This window comes from Zeus faber (assembly GCF_960531495.2).
Source record: "Zeus faber genome assembly, chromosome: 17".
NCBI classification, from domain to species: Eukaryota; Metazoa; Chordata; class Actinopteri; order Zeiformes; family Zeidae; genus Zeus; species Zeus faber.
The window spans coordinates 21,043,992-21,059,958 of record NC_137204.1 but is presented as its reverse complement, the minus strand read 5'-3'; the positions used below and the strand labels follow the sequence as shown (position 1 = coordinate 21,059,958).

Genomic DNA, 15,967 nt, shown 5'->3' with positions numbered 1-15,967 from the left:
ACACACACTCCCCCGCCCCCCCCGCTGACTGACAGATGAAATTGACACTTCAGCTGCAGCGTTTTAAACTGTTTTGGTAATTGCAGGTATTTTTTGTTTTTTTTTCTTTCTTTCCTCTTTCTTTTCATTTCCACCGCGTGTCCTGGATTGCAATGAAAATACTATTCTTCTAAGAGGCGGCGGGCGGAGGGGGCGAGGGGAAAATCAATCCAAATTGGAATAGCTTCATTAAAAATTGCGGCTTCTGCACACCCCCCCCACCCCCCACCCCACCACCACCACCTCCAGCACCACTCCACCCCCCCCCCCCCTCTCTCTCTCTCTCGCACACGCACGCACGCACGCACACACACAACACAGACACACACACACACACACACACGCGCGCGCACAAATACAATTTTTTTTTTTTTTTTTTTTTTAACTGCGGTTTATTGTCAGGGCCACTTTATATAGGAGTAGCCTGGGAGAGCCATCTGCGAATGTCTCCTGCGGATTCCCCGGTTGAAGATGAGGCGTGCAGGGTGACGAAGACTCGCAGTTCATTGAACCTTCTCTTGTAGGTGATTTCCACGCAGCAGAACACGCCAGGAGCCTCGCGCTGTGTGGATATTAAACACACGCCAATGGTGAGAAGCTTATTTGATCTTTTTTTTTTTTGTTTGTTTGTTTGTTTTTTGTTTTTTTGTTTACATCTGGATAATTAATTTAGTGCACATTTTCGGATGGTTACTTCTGTGACAACCGGTGCAAGTGAGGTTCGATTTTTTTTACATTTTTTAATATTAATTTCACGAATCATAGTCCAGGCTACACCTCGGGAATTTGGATTCAGAAAATATAGCCTATACGACTGTTTTAAAAAAAAACAACATTTTTTTTATTGCTGACCCAAACCATGAATCACGGAAACAATTGATGCCCTGTGCAGTCTCACTCGGACGGAGAGTCCCAGCGGTCCAACATGGAGCGGGAGGACACCCGCTCCTCTCCCAGTCCCCCGTCCACCCCCTCGGTGTGCTCGCCGATCTCCACCGCCAGCTCGGTGCAGTCCACCGGGAAGAACACGTGCGCCAGCTGCGGTCTGGAGATCCTGGACAGATACTTGCTCAAGGTACCCGCGAGATCCACACACAAAGCCGTTCACTTTAAACGCAATGTCTGCAACATTGAAAAACACGATTCAATGCGTAAAAAAAAAAAAAAAGTTTTTCTTACGCTTTAGGCTTTATTTGCTGGTGAATGATTAGATTGTCTCATTAATTTTAAATTTCTTTTATTTATTTATTTTACACGTATTTATTTGACTTACTTTATTTCTATGGAGTCTATTGGATTTATCAACTGAAAGAAATGCTTAAAATTGTGAAATATAGATTTATTTTAGTATTTCAACACTATTTTTTTAATTTATTTTAAGCTGATGGAAACAATATACAGGCGTACAAATTAAAACATTATTTTTTTCTTCTGTGGAAGTTTTTTTGTGTGCAATACATCGCACAGCAGCACAGTCAACGCAACGGAGGGTGCGTGCGTGGGCCTCCGTGGGCCACTGATCCGACGGCCTGGGAAGCCTTTCTTTTTATCTGGTGGTTTTGCCTGGGTAAATAGGATTAAAATTGAGGGACCACAGAAAATAGAATAAAAAAAACAGACGACGCGATCAGACAGCAGCTTTAAGGCGACTGTGGCTTTAATATGCAATTAGATAGAAATAGATAATAGATAACAGATAATAGATAATAGATAATAGATTAAAAAAAAAAAAACAACAACAGCAATGACAACGGCTACAACAACAACAGCAACATGACGGGGGTACATATAACAAGTGGGCCTCACACACAAAGTGATGTTTTTTTTTTTTTTAGCGTGTTGGCACTAATAAATCATAGCAAAAATAAATATTTACAACAATAATAAACAGATTCTGATGCCAAGCCTGCGTGCGCTCTCGTGCTTCCAAAACAGTCTCGCCGCTTGGACATAAAACGGGGTGTGTCGCTCAGGAAGTATGAAAGTGTGAGGGTCATTCAGTTATGTTTGACACTGTCTGCTGTGCAACAACATGACAGCTTCAACGGACTTAATTCAAATATTTGGATACAAACAGTCCTAATGATGTTTCACACGTAGATCATATTTGGCACTCAGAAATGGATTTTCTTATTCATCTATATTTCTCACTAATTACATTTATGAACTTACTGTTAACACTACCTGTTGTGCGTCATTTAATAATGGAGACAATTAACCTGTGCCAACTATGCGATCCAAGGGTTTAAATCCAAATGCCCGTGGTGTTTACAAGGAAATAAGCACAACTAACAAAAACAACCCAAAACAAACAAACAAAAAACAAACAAACCTATAAACAGTTCTTGAAATGGGTATCATTCCTTTTTAAATCCAGAACATATGCATAACTCAATGTATTCTGTGACTTTAAATGGCAGGCCAATAGCTCTCGAATCGGAGAGATAGTTACTTATTTTTAACAATTAAACGAATAGCCCAAATAAATGTATGCAGGAATAAATATTTTGCCTAAAAAGTCTTCATAGGCTTCAAATGTATAAACTCTAGTTTAATATGTAATATCTAGCATTTAGCATCACATTTTTTCACCACTATCAAAACTTGATTAAAACAATTATCATTTCCACTACAATAACAATATTTGATTTATTGCTATTTATGACCATTACGAATAATAATAACATTAACTACAACATTGTTATGAATCATCATCCTAATCATCAGCATCAGTGATAATAACAACATTATATAATTATGTTTTAATTATTATAATTATTATAATTATTATAATAATTATCAACATTTCATATTAGACAGTTTTTCAAATGTTTAATAGTTATAATCACAAAGATTGTACAGATGATAACGCCAAAGCCACTTGAGCCAGTTGATAAAAGCACATGTCAAATAAGCTTATTATAAATACTACCGCACTATATATCCTATCTATCTCATCGTATCTTTCTCATAAATTAGCTTTAGTAATGCTGATTCGAAATCATACAATTATTATCAAAATTATTATTATTATTGTTATTTTTTTTCGATTTTTTTTTTTGAGGGACGCTCTGAGTGAAGGCATTAACACAAATGCTCCGTAGATTTCTGTTGATACTATTATTAATGAAAACAACAACAAATCAATTTATATATATATATATATATATATATATATATATACACACACACACACACAGACACATATATACTGTATATATATATAAATACATATATATATTTATAAATATATATACAGTATATATGTGTGTGTGTATATATATATATATATATGTATATATATATATACAGTATATATGTGTGTGTGTTTGTGTGAGTGTGTGTATATGTGTGTGTTATTACCATTTACATTTGACATTAACCTAGTTTTTAATTTTACTTTTTAGGTGAACAACTTAATCTGGCACGTGCGATGCCTGGAGTGCTCGGTTTGCAGGACGTCGCTGCGTCAGCACAACAGCTGCTATATCAAAAACAAGGAGATCTTCTGTAAAATGGATTATTTCAGGTAGGGTAAGTTTTGGATTCCTGTTTTCAAAATACCCCACTCGCTGCCGTTGCCGAATCCCCCTCTCTCTCCCTCTCGCTCTCCCTCCCACACACACACACACACACACTCACACACACACACACACACACACACACACACACACACACACACACACACACACGTACACGCACGCGCGCGCGCACACACACACACAGGAACGCACGCACACACGCAAACACACACGCACAAACACACACACACACACGCACACACACACACACACACACACACACACACACACACACACACACTGCGCTGTTTAGCGTGAGATGTTGAAATGGATGCGGGTTGCCTCATGTCTTCCAAAAGAAGCTTTTCAGAAGTCTGAAAGTCTGTGACAAAATAACAGCCTCGCTCTGCTGAAGGACTGAGAGACAACCATCTTGTTATGGCTATCCCAAACACTGGCTTTTAGGCCGAGAAATTTTTTTTTTTTTTTTTAATATATATCACTTTATCCCATTTTCGAGTTATTTTTTTCTCTTTTCATTGTAAAATGCTCTCTGCCCCTTTGGTGATTTTTATGATGGATTTATTTTTATGTTTGGCAGCTAATATGTAAATAGGCCCTTACGTCGAATAAACGGTATCATATAGCCTATTGATATTTTCAGCACAATGTAAAAAGGATTAGTACAATAGAAATGAGTTCAAATGTATTTAGAAGCGTATACTCATCCCGAACATCGAATTATATCCCATCACCACCGGTGGCCTACGCATTAGTATTCCATATATATTTTTTAAATCGCCTTTTAATCAATCTTCCCAACTTACTTCTAGTCGCAGTTACTTTGCAGTTGCAGTTGCAGTTGCAATTCGTGCAGAACTATTGGTCGACCGTCGGTAGGCCGGTAAAGAGTTAAAATGAAGCTCTGAGAGCAGCTGGGGGGCGGAAAAAAAAAAAACCCCAAGACATTTATTTTCTGTCGTTAGCGCCTGTAATGTGAAGTGACGCTCGACGTGATTGTGCAAAGCGCACGGGCACGCGCGCCAGCCCCCTCGCCGCACACGCACGCGCAGTAACTGTTGAGGCTGTTAACACATCAACACACACTTGTGGGCCACGTGCCGCCTTTACGGTCCACACACACACACACACACACACACACACACAGACACACACGCACACACACACACACACACACACGCACACACACACGCACACACTCACACACACACCCCTGCATCGAGCCAGGAGAGATAAGGGAAAGGCAATGGATTTTATTCTGCACGGCACTTTGAGTGATAACAGAAATAGCTCTACAATAATAAATCAATTTAAAAAACGGCTTTTGAAACCAATTCTACTCTATTATATTCTATTCCTATCCTATCGTGTGCTATTCTATTCTATTCTATTCTATTATATTCTGTTCTATCCTATTCTATTCTATTTGATATTCTGTTCTGTTAGCAAATCATTTTTACCTGACTTTTTCCCACATCATTTTCCCATGTATTCCGTTATTCAAGACACGACAGGCCCATCATAACCTACCAAATGTTACGTGTGTTCACACAGTCAGAGATATTTTCTGACAGAAGAAACCAATCCCTCAAACCTCAACGGCGTCTAATATCTCGTGCTGTATCTCGTGGCATCATTTTCAAAATTAGAACGAAAAGGCGTTTCCCTTCCCAGGACCTGTGTTTACCAAACAGAAAGGCAACGGATATTCTCGTTTTCTGAATGTTTTCAGCAGCGAACCACGAGCGTGTACAAAATATACTCCGACAACAATAACAGACCGCCATACTGCATCCGATGCCTCTCCTGACCGGTCCTGAGTACAGTTATTGTAGCGACAAGAACGTCGATTCCCGACCAGATTTGAACCGACGATCTAAAAATGTGAAACGCCGTAGAAACCCAAACAGAACTATGGCGGGAGGCTTGTATTTAGGTTGTGTATTCGTACGAGGCACACGTGCGTTTGCATGTGCCAAAGCATCAGATAAACCTAAATAGTTTATATAACTGTCGATGTGTTTTTATAATTTGGGCTTGCAATGTGTTTGTGTCTTCATGTGCGTGTGTGTGTGTGTGTGTGTGTGTGTGTGTGTGTGTGTGTGTGTGTGTCTTCACATGTGCATGGAAAATATGAGTAGCCGGGGTGTATGTGCATGTCTGTCTGTACATGTGTTTATGTGCGACTTAAGGTGAAGCAGGGTTCACATTGGAAACAGTGTAGTTCAGTCGCCTGGAGCGGGTGGATGTGTGTGTAGGTGGGCATGGGGGCCATATGTGCGTATCTGCATGTGTCTCTCCGTTTATGTGTGAGCTTGTGTGTGTTTTGCTGTGCCTGGAGCTGTGAGTGAGTTGTGGTGTTTGTCAGATTGAAACCCGATACTGAGCCACCTCTCTGAGGTTTATAATCACCAGCAATTAGTCGTCCCCCACCCCAGACCCTCAGGCCTTCAGACCAGCAATTAGACCGCTTCGAGTGCCTGGTCAGCGTGTTTCTGATCTCGATGTGATTTCCTGTCAAAAAAGAAACAAACCTGAACGCACGCTGGGACGCATTGACGTGCACCGGCACGGGCACACGCGTTAAAAAACACATGCACAAATATGTGCTGCATCAATGCAAACGTTCATGACATTAAAGCAAGGATAGCAAAAGCGAGGATGCCTTCCCCCCGTCTGGTTGTCTCTAAATTACTGCTGCGACTAAGGTCGATCCCTCCGCCCAACTTACCTCCATTTAAGAAACAGCCCCAGCATAGTATGTGCACGCACGCACACACACACACACACACACACACACACACACACACACACACACACCAACGCGCGCAAACAAACAGATCTCTGTGCAGCCAAGTGCAGCACATGCCAATCATCTCACACATTTTTAAAAGAGAGACTTTTTGTGCGTGCTCTGCGGCATCGTAATATTATTTTTCCATGAACAATTTCCATAAAAAATTCATTTTTCATCATTATCCACCGGCCTTTGGAGTCTCTTTAAGGAGTATTTAATGGACATACAGATATATACGTAGCCCATTACGGCTTCGATGTGAGAACTGTTACTTATCAATAAACGCACGTATTAACACGTGTGCACTGTAATTCTCTGCGCCACTGCCATGCTTTGATTTAGATATATATTACAGTAAGTGTAGAGGTTATCAGTAATAGTGCTTTTCCTTTTAATTCCAGTGGATGGATATTTGACCAGGGCTTTGCAAATGGTCAAAGATGCTGTTATAGTTTATACATATATAAATATATGTAAAGTTGCAATCACCAATGCAGCTCCCTTTGCTCCGGCAAACTCATTTTGGAAGGCCACTTCAACCATCGAAGATGTGACAATGGATATTTTACCAGATATATTTTTAGAAGAGATCAAGTTATTCAACCCCAAAACCCAGTGTCTGTTTCGATTAAAAGAAAACATCCAGCCTTCTGGGATCACACTTCCAACACAAAAGGTTAGAAGCACACGCCTTATTTTTATTTCTTTCATTTAAGGGAGAATATCTGATTTTAACCCTTGAGTTTTACACATATCATTTACACTTGACGAACGATTTGTGATTGGCTCAGAGTCCCGAACCAGCACCTTTGTCTCAAATAAATGAAGTAGTAAATGATGCATTATCTTACGAACATTTAGGTAATCGGGTGCAGGGCTGGTTTGCTTGTAAGACGGTGTGATATAAAATGCATTTGTCGTGGCAGTTAAGCTGACATTTCTGTGTCGTTCAGAGACCCGCTGCCGCGCATGCTCCGGCGCAAAATAATGCGTTGGAGCAACTCCTAATGAAGAATAACCACTTGCACAGCTCTGCGAAGGAGCCTTTAAATATAACGGTGAATCATGTGAGAATAGATTTAAACTGGGCTAAGTGAATCTAGGCTCTTCCTCTAGGGTTTTGCTTTCAAGCTCTGGAGAGATTTCCTCATCTGTGTCAGCCTCTCATCTGGCTTTGGACTGACAGATGCTTTAATGGGGTCTAATAGCAGGAAATCAGACTGGGTTTCTCCTCTTAAATATGTGTGCGCGTGTGCTTGTGTGTGTGTGTGTGTGTGTGTGTGTGTGTGCTCGCGCGTGTGTATGTGTGCACGTGTGTGTGTGTTTACGCGGTGGAGGAAAGTGGTTTGCATATGATGAGGGAATGTGAGCACAGGACAGACACAGTGCTGTGTCCCTGGGGTTCTCCGCACACACACACACACACACACACACACACACACACACGCACACGCACGCACACGCACGCACACACACACACACACGCATACACACACACACACACACACACACACACACACACACACACACACACACACACACACTGGCCACACAGGAAGTTGCAGCACTCTGCACCAATCAGGAGGCTCCCTGGGACACTGACACTGTAACCACAGTCCACACAGCAAATTTTTTCCGTGAGCATGTGTATCTGTGTGCGTGTGCATTTGTGTGTGTGTGTGTGTGTGTGTGTGTGTGTGTGTGTGTGTGTGTGTGTGGTGTCCACGGAGCGGTGTGAGTCCTTCTCTGGCTAGCAGATTAGGTCTCCATGACAACTCAGTCAAGCAGCGTGGAATCAGCGTGGGACAGGGATGGAGAGTGCGGGACAGAGAGGAAAGCAAGGGCAGGGCAAAAGTAAAAAAAAAAAAGATTTTAAGAGAGAACAGCCTCGTCGCGGGGCCGAATGGTTTACAAAGTGTTATAATGCATCCAAGAAACATGGCCTCGTCAATGTGTTGATACAGTACACATGCGGAAATTGGCTATTACAGAGGAATTGTTTCTCATTCAAGCCGGCTGCTGCACATACGTCGTGTTAAGACCCACTCTTCGGAATGGACGATTTAAAATTCCAGTAATTCCAATGTTCCTTTTTTGTAATCACAGACAAGTATGATAATATGTTTAATCTGTGGAACTAAATGTACGGGTGGTAACCGAATTACCTCGGCCTCCCACCCCATTTCAGATTCCCCTTTTGGCGAGAGCGTACAGAAGGCTGCTCGGGCGTCCCCCCCCACAGCCCCCCGCGTTTCGGAAGACCGCAGCCAAACAAGAACTCTCTCAGGACAAATCTAACAGAGATTAGTTATTACGGCATATCAGAATTGATCCGAAAAATGTGTCCGCCCTCGAAAAACCCCCACTTCCAGCTGCAGGTGAATCACTGCGATGAAAAAAAAAAAAAAAAGAAAGAGATTAGAAGAGCGGAGGGGAGGGCGTAAGAGGGGAGGTCGGAGGAAAATGGAGATTTGCGGTATAGGATTCTTCCTCTTCTGAGCGGTACGGGGGCTGCGAGGATTGACAGGGTTCCAAAATAAACAGCGGGTCTCTGGTACGAAAACATAATCAGATACAAAAAGGCAGAGCGGCAGAAAGAGAAGGAGGGTGGGGGATAAAAAAAAAAAGGGGGATGATTTGCTCCTTTTCTGGGTTCTATCTCGGAGCCCGAAGCTGACAAGCTGTCACGCTAGATTAGACAGAACGCTGCGCAACGTTTCTCCCGCCGCCGCCGGAAAAAAACGAGCCGGCTTTCTCCGCGGCGATCTGACATGATGCACACATACAGTAACCCCCGCCGGGTTGATTTGTCTCCGAAATGGCCTTGTTCGGTTATGCTCGCTAAGTACATACCTAAACACGGGGGTTTTCGGTTACGGGAAACCGAATCTGTGTGTCGTTGCGGAGATCAGGCAGGGGGAAAATTGATCAAAAACATTCGACCCTGCGGTCGGCGTTCCGCGTTTAAGATCGGCGTCATATCTCTAAAGGCCCGTACGTGTAACCGGACGGGGTTAATCAGCTGATACCATCGTCGGCAGCTACACAAACATACACGGACGCGAGGTAAAATAAACAGAGCAAATAGACGGACCAATATGGTCAGACACGCGGTTACGCACGAAGGCAGCAGGGTACGAGCAGCAGGGTACGAGCGAGGACGCCCTGTCCCGGTGAAGCGGTGATGTCCCCCCCCCCCCGCTGTACTTAAAAAAAAAAAAAAAAAAAAAAAAGCGCCGTGCCACGCGGGGTCCAACAAGCTCACATTCAAAAAAAAAAAAAAAGGAGGCACACGGGCCTCGCAAAATGTCAGCGCTGCAGTATGCTTTCATCCTGGGTGGAGTGGAGTTGAGTGCACTCGCCTCCTGCCAACTCCACTCACTTGGCAACCCCGGCGCTTTCCTGCCTCGCAGTCCTCCAGCCCTCGCTCCCCTCTCAATGTCCCTCCTTTCTCGATGTTCCCCACCACCACCACCACCACCACTGCCGCCGCCCCTGCCACGCCGCCGCCGCCGCCGCCCCCACCGCGCGCTGCTGCAAGCCCCTTCTCTGGTCCCTTCACCTGACCTGCAGTCTCACCTTTTTTTTTTTCCGCTCCCCTCGGTGTCCTCTCCTCCCTCCCTCGTCCGGGGAAGCGTCCACTCGTTGCGTGAACCCCACCCCTCCTCCACAACCTCCGCTCCTCCACCCCTCCGCTCCTCCAGCCCCCCCGCCCTCTCCTTCCTCTCGACCTGAGGTCAAGGAAGACGTAGAGTGGTGTTTGCCGCGTTCACCTTCGCAGGCAGCGCTTGAGGTCATCGACGGCATAAAACCCCCCCCCAAAAAACAGAAAAAGCAAAGCCAGAAAAGCAATGTTGTGTACAGAGGAATAAAGGTGCCAACTGGAACTGGAAAATGTTTTTTATTTTTTTTTTTTGGAGAGTTGGACTGGAAGAAACATATCTGCTTCCACATAGAATATTTCAGACCAACATTTCTTTAAAGAGCTGTTGTATTTCGTGTGGGCATAATTGCTCTCGTATAAGGTCAACACCTCTTGTATAAGGCCCACACCCGGAGTCCAGCATCAAATGCATGTTGTGACTGTATTATAAATCCTATAATAAAGGCGTTGATTGATTTTTTGGGTGAATCACAGGAGATTTGCTAAATGTTATGCGCTGTTATATTGGTTTAGGGCTTTACTTAGCAAATACCGCTGGTATTGTCACCCATTTCAAGGGTTCACGTCCCCCTTTTTTTGCAGGTTTTACAGTTTTCTATTTTAATTCTTCTCGTACCCGATTTTGTCTCATATTTACCTACGCTGGATCTTAAAAAAAATTTTTTTTTTTTTTTTTACCAAAGTTATTTAAATTGCCAATACAATGTTGTTTCAAACCCGTACAGGATAAGCTGTTTAATACAGTAATCCACCTTTGTCGCCAGTGTCCCTCGTCCATCCATGTGCCCCTAGAGCAGCTCTCTCTCTCTCTCTCTCTCCCTCTCTCCCCCCCCCTCTCTCTCCCTCTCTCTCTCTCCCGCTGTCTACTTCTCGATCTCCGCCCTTCTTTCAGAACAGTAAGTCAGGTGTTTTGGGTTTACGTGCAGCCTGACCTCACTGTTGCTATCAGTTACAGCAGGGCAATGCAGAGTGATGTCATGCCAGTCTTTCTTTCTATCCTCTATTGTATGTGAGGCCATCTTGCCGTGTGCATGCATGCGTGTGCATGTGTGTGTGTGTGTGTGTGTGTGTGTGTGTGTGTGTGCGTGCGTGCGTGCGTGCGTGCGTGCGTGCGTGCGTGCGTGCGTGTGTGTGTGTGTGTGTGTGTGCGTGCGCATGTGCGCGCGCGCACGAGGGCGTGCCTTCATGTGCGTGTCAGGGCCTTCACGCATCAGCCGGGAAATTGCAGGTGTTGGTTTGTTTGCATTCGAGGCTCAGCTTGCAGCCACGGTCTTAAATTTTTTGTTGAAGGCCATATCCTCTTTCAAGGTTTCTTTCCCAAACCCTTGGAGTTCACAAGTCGTGTGGCAAGTATTTAAGTGAAAAAGAAAAAAAATATATTTAAGCTCAGTGAGATTTCTGTAAACCTCACAAGTCGAACGCGTTTTTTATGTCTTTGCTTTCCCGAAATGCGCGATAGGGCTAATGACCTGACGGTGCTGTTCCCTGGGACAACACGGACAACCATCCCTTATTCTCTGCCTGTCTGTGTGTCTGCCTGTGTGTCTGTCTGTGGTTCCTTTCCCTTTATCTCACAGTAGGTTTGGAACTAAGTGTGCCCGCTGTGGGCGGCAGATCTACGCCAGCGACTGGGTGCGGCGGGCCAGGGGCAATGCCTACCACTTGGCGTGTTTCGCCTGCTTTTCTTGTAAGAGGCAGCTGTCGACCGGGGAGGAGTTTGGCTTGGTGGAGGAGAAGGTCCTGTGTCGGATCCATTATGACACCATGGTGGAAAACCTCAAACGAGCTGCTGAAAATGGTCAGTTTTGGGTTTCTTTCTGTAGTGGTTCTCGGGTTGTTCCACGGCGTTTCTTTGGCTCCGGGAACATTGTCCATACCCCCCTCCTTCCTTGGCGTGGGTGATTGTGTGCTTTCTATCCTCCTTTTTGGACGTGCCAAGACCATAATAAAAGCATTTTAATGCATAAGTATGCGTGCCTTCGCTTTTTTGCAGTGCACCAGTTATTTTTTCCTTCGCGATGGCCAAGATTTGTTCCCAAAGAGCAGCTTACTCTGCAAACTGGAACCGAGCTGAGCACACCTATTTCTTGTACGAAGTTAACATTGTACTGTGTAGGACTTTATCATACGACTAATTGAAGAGTCCACTGCCCACATAACAAGTGTGTAAAGAGCTACGATTAATAATTTTCACTTATTTTATAATATTTAGTTTGACCAACATCCACTCTCGTTTTATTCTTTATTTTTTTGCATGGTGTTTGTCCGTAATTTATATATATCTGGATTCTGCTTGCTCTGACCGGGTCAACCTGAGAGAGATAAGGCGTTTGATAAAGTTGTAATGGTAATGGTGAGTGGTAATCCGTAAGATTATTTTGTTAAAGACTAACATATTTGATGCTAGCCGACACTTTCTAAGAAAAAGCCATTCAATATGTTTGCATTATGCATGTGCTCCTCTACTGTATCTGCTGTTTCCGTTGCCTGTGGCGGGGTCCCTTGTTCCCGCAAAGCTCACAACATGCAACAAGTGAAAGGCAGCCGTGATGAATTTGATTAACCAGCGTAGCTAGTTGTGGTCAGTACACTGACAATATGGATGAACATTCCCCCAAAAAAAGGAACGGAAACATTTTTTCCATCTTGGAACAACGACAAGGGTAAATCTGGAATTTGAAAAAAAAAAAGTTGCAGTTTTAAATGGAATTCTGGGACTTGCGGTGTAACACACATGACACCGACTATTTTATGGATTGCCATTTTTTTTTTTTTATAAAGGAAATCATATATCCATCCTTCTCACTGTTTTTCCTTCCTCTGCCTCTTCCAGGGAGCGGTATCACTTTAGAAGGAGCTGTTCCAACAGAACAAGACAGCCAACCCAAACCTGCGAAAAGGGCGCGCACCTCCTTCACAGCAGAACAGCTACAGGTCAGGCCCGTCACTCACATGCGCACTCGCACGCAAACGGACACGTTATTATCACGCTAATGCCCCCGTCTCCGTGCAGATCATGCAGGCTCAGTTCGCCCAAGACAACAACCCCGACGCCCAGACGCTGCAGAAACTAGCTGACATGACGGGTCTGAGCAGGAGAGTCATACAGGTCAGTATGCAGCGCTCTAGAAACTCTTACTATTTCTTGTTCTGCACACTTTCATAGTGTATTTATATCATTTTTTTGTAAAATTCCGCATTTTTTCTAGAGTTATATCTTTAATTACTCTAGAATGTCTAGAAATGTATTGTATTATTGAATAACACATATGATGCATGCCTTGCCTGTCATTGATATTGCACTGTTTCAGAATATAGCTACATGATGGATGGTTACATTGCATTTTCATAGGTCTGGTTTCAAAACTGCAGAGCAAGACACAAAAAGCACACTCCTCAGCACAGTGGGGCTCCCCAAGGACACCCCCAGTCCAGGATACCCTCGTCCCTGCCAGATGAGCTCCATTACTCCCCCTTCGGCAGTCCTGAGAGGGCACGCATGGTGGCCCTTCATGGGTACATCGACAGTGAGTGCTAATATAAATATAATAATATATATAAATATACAGAAATTAAATATGTATATACAAAATATATAAAAATATATAATAAATTACATACGTTGCATCTTGAGAAAAGATTATGGTTCAGTTAAAGATAAGTGTGAGATATAGTCTCCAGACTTACATACATACTAATAATTACATTATTATTATTATTATTATTATTATTATTATTATTATTATTATTATTATTATTATTATTATTATTATATGGTAATACTAACAACATCAATAATAATAATAATAATAATAATAATAATAATAATAATAATAATAATAATAATAATAATAATAATAATAATAATAATAATAATAAAATGAATTTGCCCTCTGCATTTTTTTTGTATAGCGAGAACAAAGCATACAAAATGTTCCTACTTCAATATACATTTTTGTACAACTTCCAACTTGTATCCCCCATCACCTTCTCTCCACCGCTGTGCTCTACAGGTCACCCCTTCTCCGTCCTGACCTCCCAGAGTCTCCCCCACCAGGCCATGTCGCTGCCACAGCTCCCCCTCAGCCGCTAGCGCCGGGCGGCACCACCACCACCACCACCCTCCTGACCCTTCACCCGTAAACCCTGACCCTTGACCTGCCAACACTGACGTCCGCCAAGCTGACCCCGAGGCCAAAAGAAAAGGAGTCAATTTGGAGAAAAGACACTTCTCTATACCCTTTTTTTTCAGCCCTTGCCACTATGACGGGAGGGGAGGAAAAATAGATGAAAGTGAAGAAAGAAACTACAAGTCGTCGTTTTTTTCCCTCCGCTTCTTCTAATGGACGGAAATATCTCACCTGCCGCAAGTCTGTCCAGATAAGCGCGTTGAGGCGTTTTGTTTCATTAGCAGCTCATCACAGTCTCCCCGGTCGCCCCACCCCCGAGGACCTGTCCCCCCCCCGCCCCCCATGCGAGCATCCCCCCGTCCACTCGTCCACCCCCTGATCTGTCCGTACTTGAAAGAGGGGGAGGGGGGGAGGTGTTATTAAAGGATGGAAACGACCGAGGGAGTCGGATTAACGCTCCTTGAGAGCTGTCACATTTCTCAAGATGTGTGTGTGAGGGGAGGGAGGGAGGGAGGGAGGGGACGTTGAGTGGGGGGCGGGGGTTTAGGGGGGAACTGCCTTTGTGGCCCATGGCCCGGCATACACTAAGGACCACATTGGAGGTAAGACACCTCCCTCCGTTCTTTCTAAACAAGCATGAAAACGACCGAGAGGCCTGACAAAATCTGAAGATTAAAATAAAAAAAAAAGGTTTCTGGCCGACTCCCTTCTCATTTTTTTCGGTGGAAAATTGAAGGTCCAAAATTTCACCTCTGTAGGGCACTTTTTTTTCGACTTAATTGGGTTCATATATCTCCTTCATTTCAACAGCGGTGTTCACGGCGCTTGGATGTACTTTCTACAGGTCGTGTTCCGATCCGCATCTTAAATCGGACGGATACGCTTTTTCCAGCCCCGTGATTTAATTGCCGCGGCATTGAACTGCATTTGTTTCTAGATAAATAAATCAAATTCGCAGACAGTCTCGATACGCTGCCACGCACCTCGTGTCCACAGCCTTACGGCGGCGTTCCATTGCAGGAGGAACCTCAAAGAGCGATTTCCAACAACTCCTGTCAATCAAAAGCTGTTTGTTGTTTTTGTCAGGAGAACAAGAGGGAGGTCCGGGGGGGCGGGGTTTTCGGTCGCCGTTCCGCTCCCGATATAAATACTCATAAACATAAACATAAACAAATTAACGTCCCGTTCTACGTGTAAAACCTTTTTTTTTTTGTATTTTTCCCCACCTGGTGTTAGTCGCTATATCATGATTCCTGGGTCGTCCTGTACAGCTTCTGTGTGTCTCTGTCTCTCTCACTTCAAAGAGGATATGAAGTATTGGTACAAAACTTACAATATGAAACAGACTGGGATTTGTACATAGAAGATGTGGATGTTTTTGTAAGTGTGTGTTTGTGTGTGTGCGTGTGTGTGTTGTGTGTGTGTGTGTGTGTGTGTGTGTGTGTTTGTGTGTGTGTGTGTGTGTGTGTGTGTGTGTGTGTGTGTGTGTGTGTCTGTGCGTGTGTGCGTGTGCGTGAGTATGTGTATTGGCAGGGGTAGGGAATATGCACCTGTATTTTTGTGACATGGCTGTCGTGTGAAGAACAGGATCCGATTTTGATATAAAAAAAGGGAAACGAGACCTCAATGTCCTTGTATTTATTGAGATGGTTAATCCCTGTAAAGCACTTTTTTTTCCCTCCTCTAAAATTGTCTGGCTTTATTAAAAAAAAACAAAAAAAAAAAAACAAAAAAAAACAAAAAACGTGAAACATTGAAATCTAAAGTTTATTTGATAGACTGTGCATCATAAATG

At 43.6% G+C, this 15,967-nt stretch overlaps 1 protein-coding gene across 2 annotated transcripts in view; it reads left to right on the top strand.

Annotated features, from left to right (window-relative positions):
- lhx6a (LIM homeobox 6a) overlaps positions 1-14,146 on the top strand; it is a gene marked incomplete at its 5' end in the record, with an annotated part of 14,998 nt that extends 852 nt beyond the window's left edge. The window contains 8 exons of one of the 2 annotated variants that reach the window (XM_080018415.1): positions 564-629; positions 932-1,114; positions 3,447-3,568; positions 11,620-11,840; positions 12,876-12,976; positions 13,056-13,151; positions 13,395-13,569; positions 14,056-14,146. In XM_080018415.1, the coding sequence (XP_079874541.1) occupies positions 564-629; positions 932-1,114; positions 3,447-3,568; positions 11,620-11,840; positions 12,876-12,976; positions 13,056-13,151; positions 13,395-13,569; positions 14,056-14,135 (1,044 nt within the window). In that variant the 3' untranslated portion in view covers positions 14,136-14,146. The remainder of the gene's footprint in view (positions 1-563; positions 630-931; positions 1,115-3,446; positions 3,569-11,619; positions 11,841-12,875; positions 12,977-13,055; positions 13,152-13,394; positions 13,570-14,055) is intronic. The other variant, XM_080018416.1, reaches the window with a different exon arrangement.
- Positions 14,147-15,967: the final 1,821 nt, after the last annotated feature.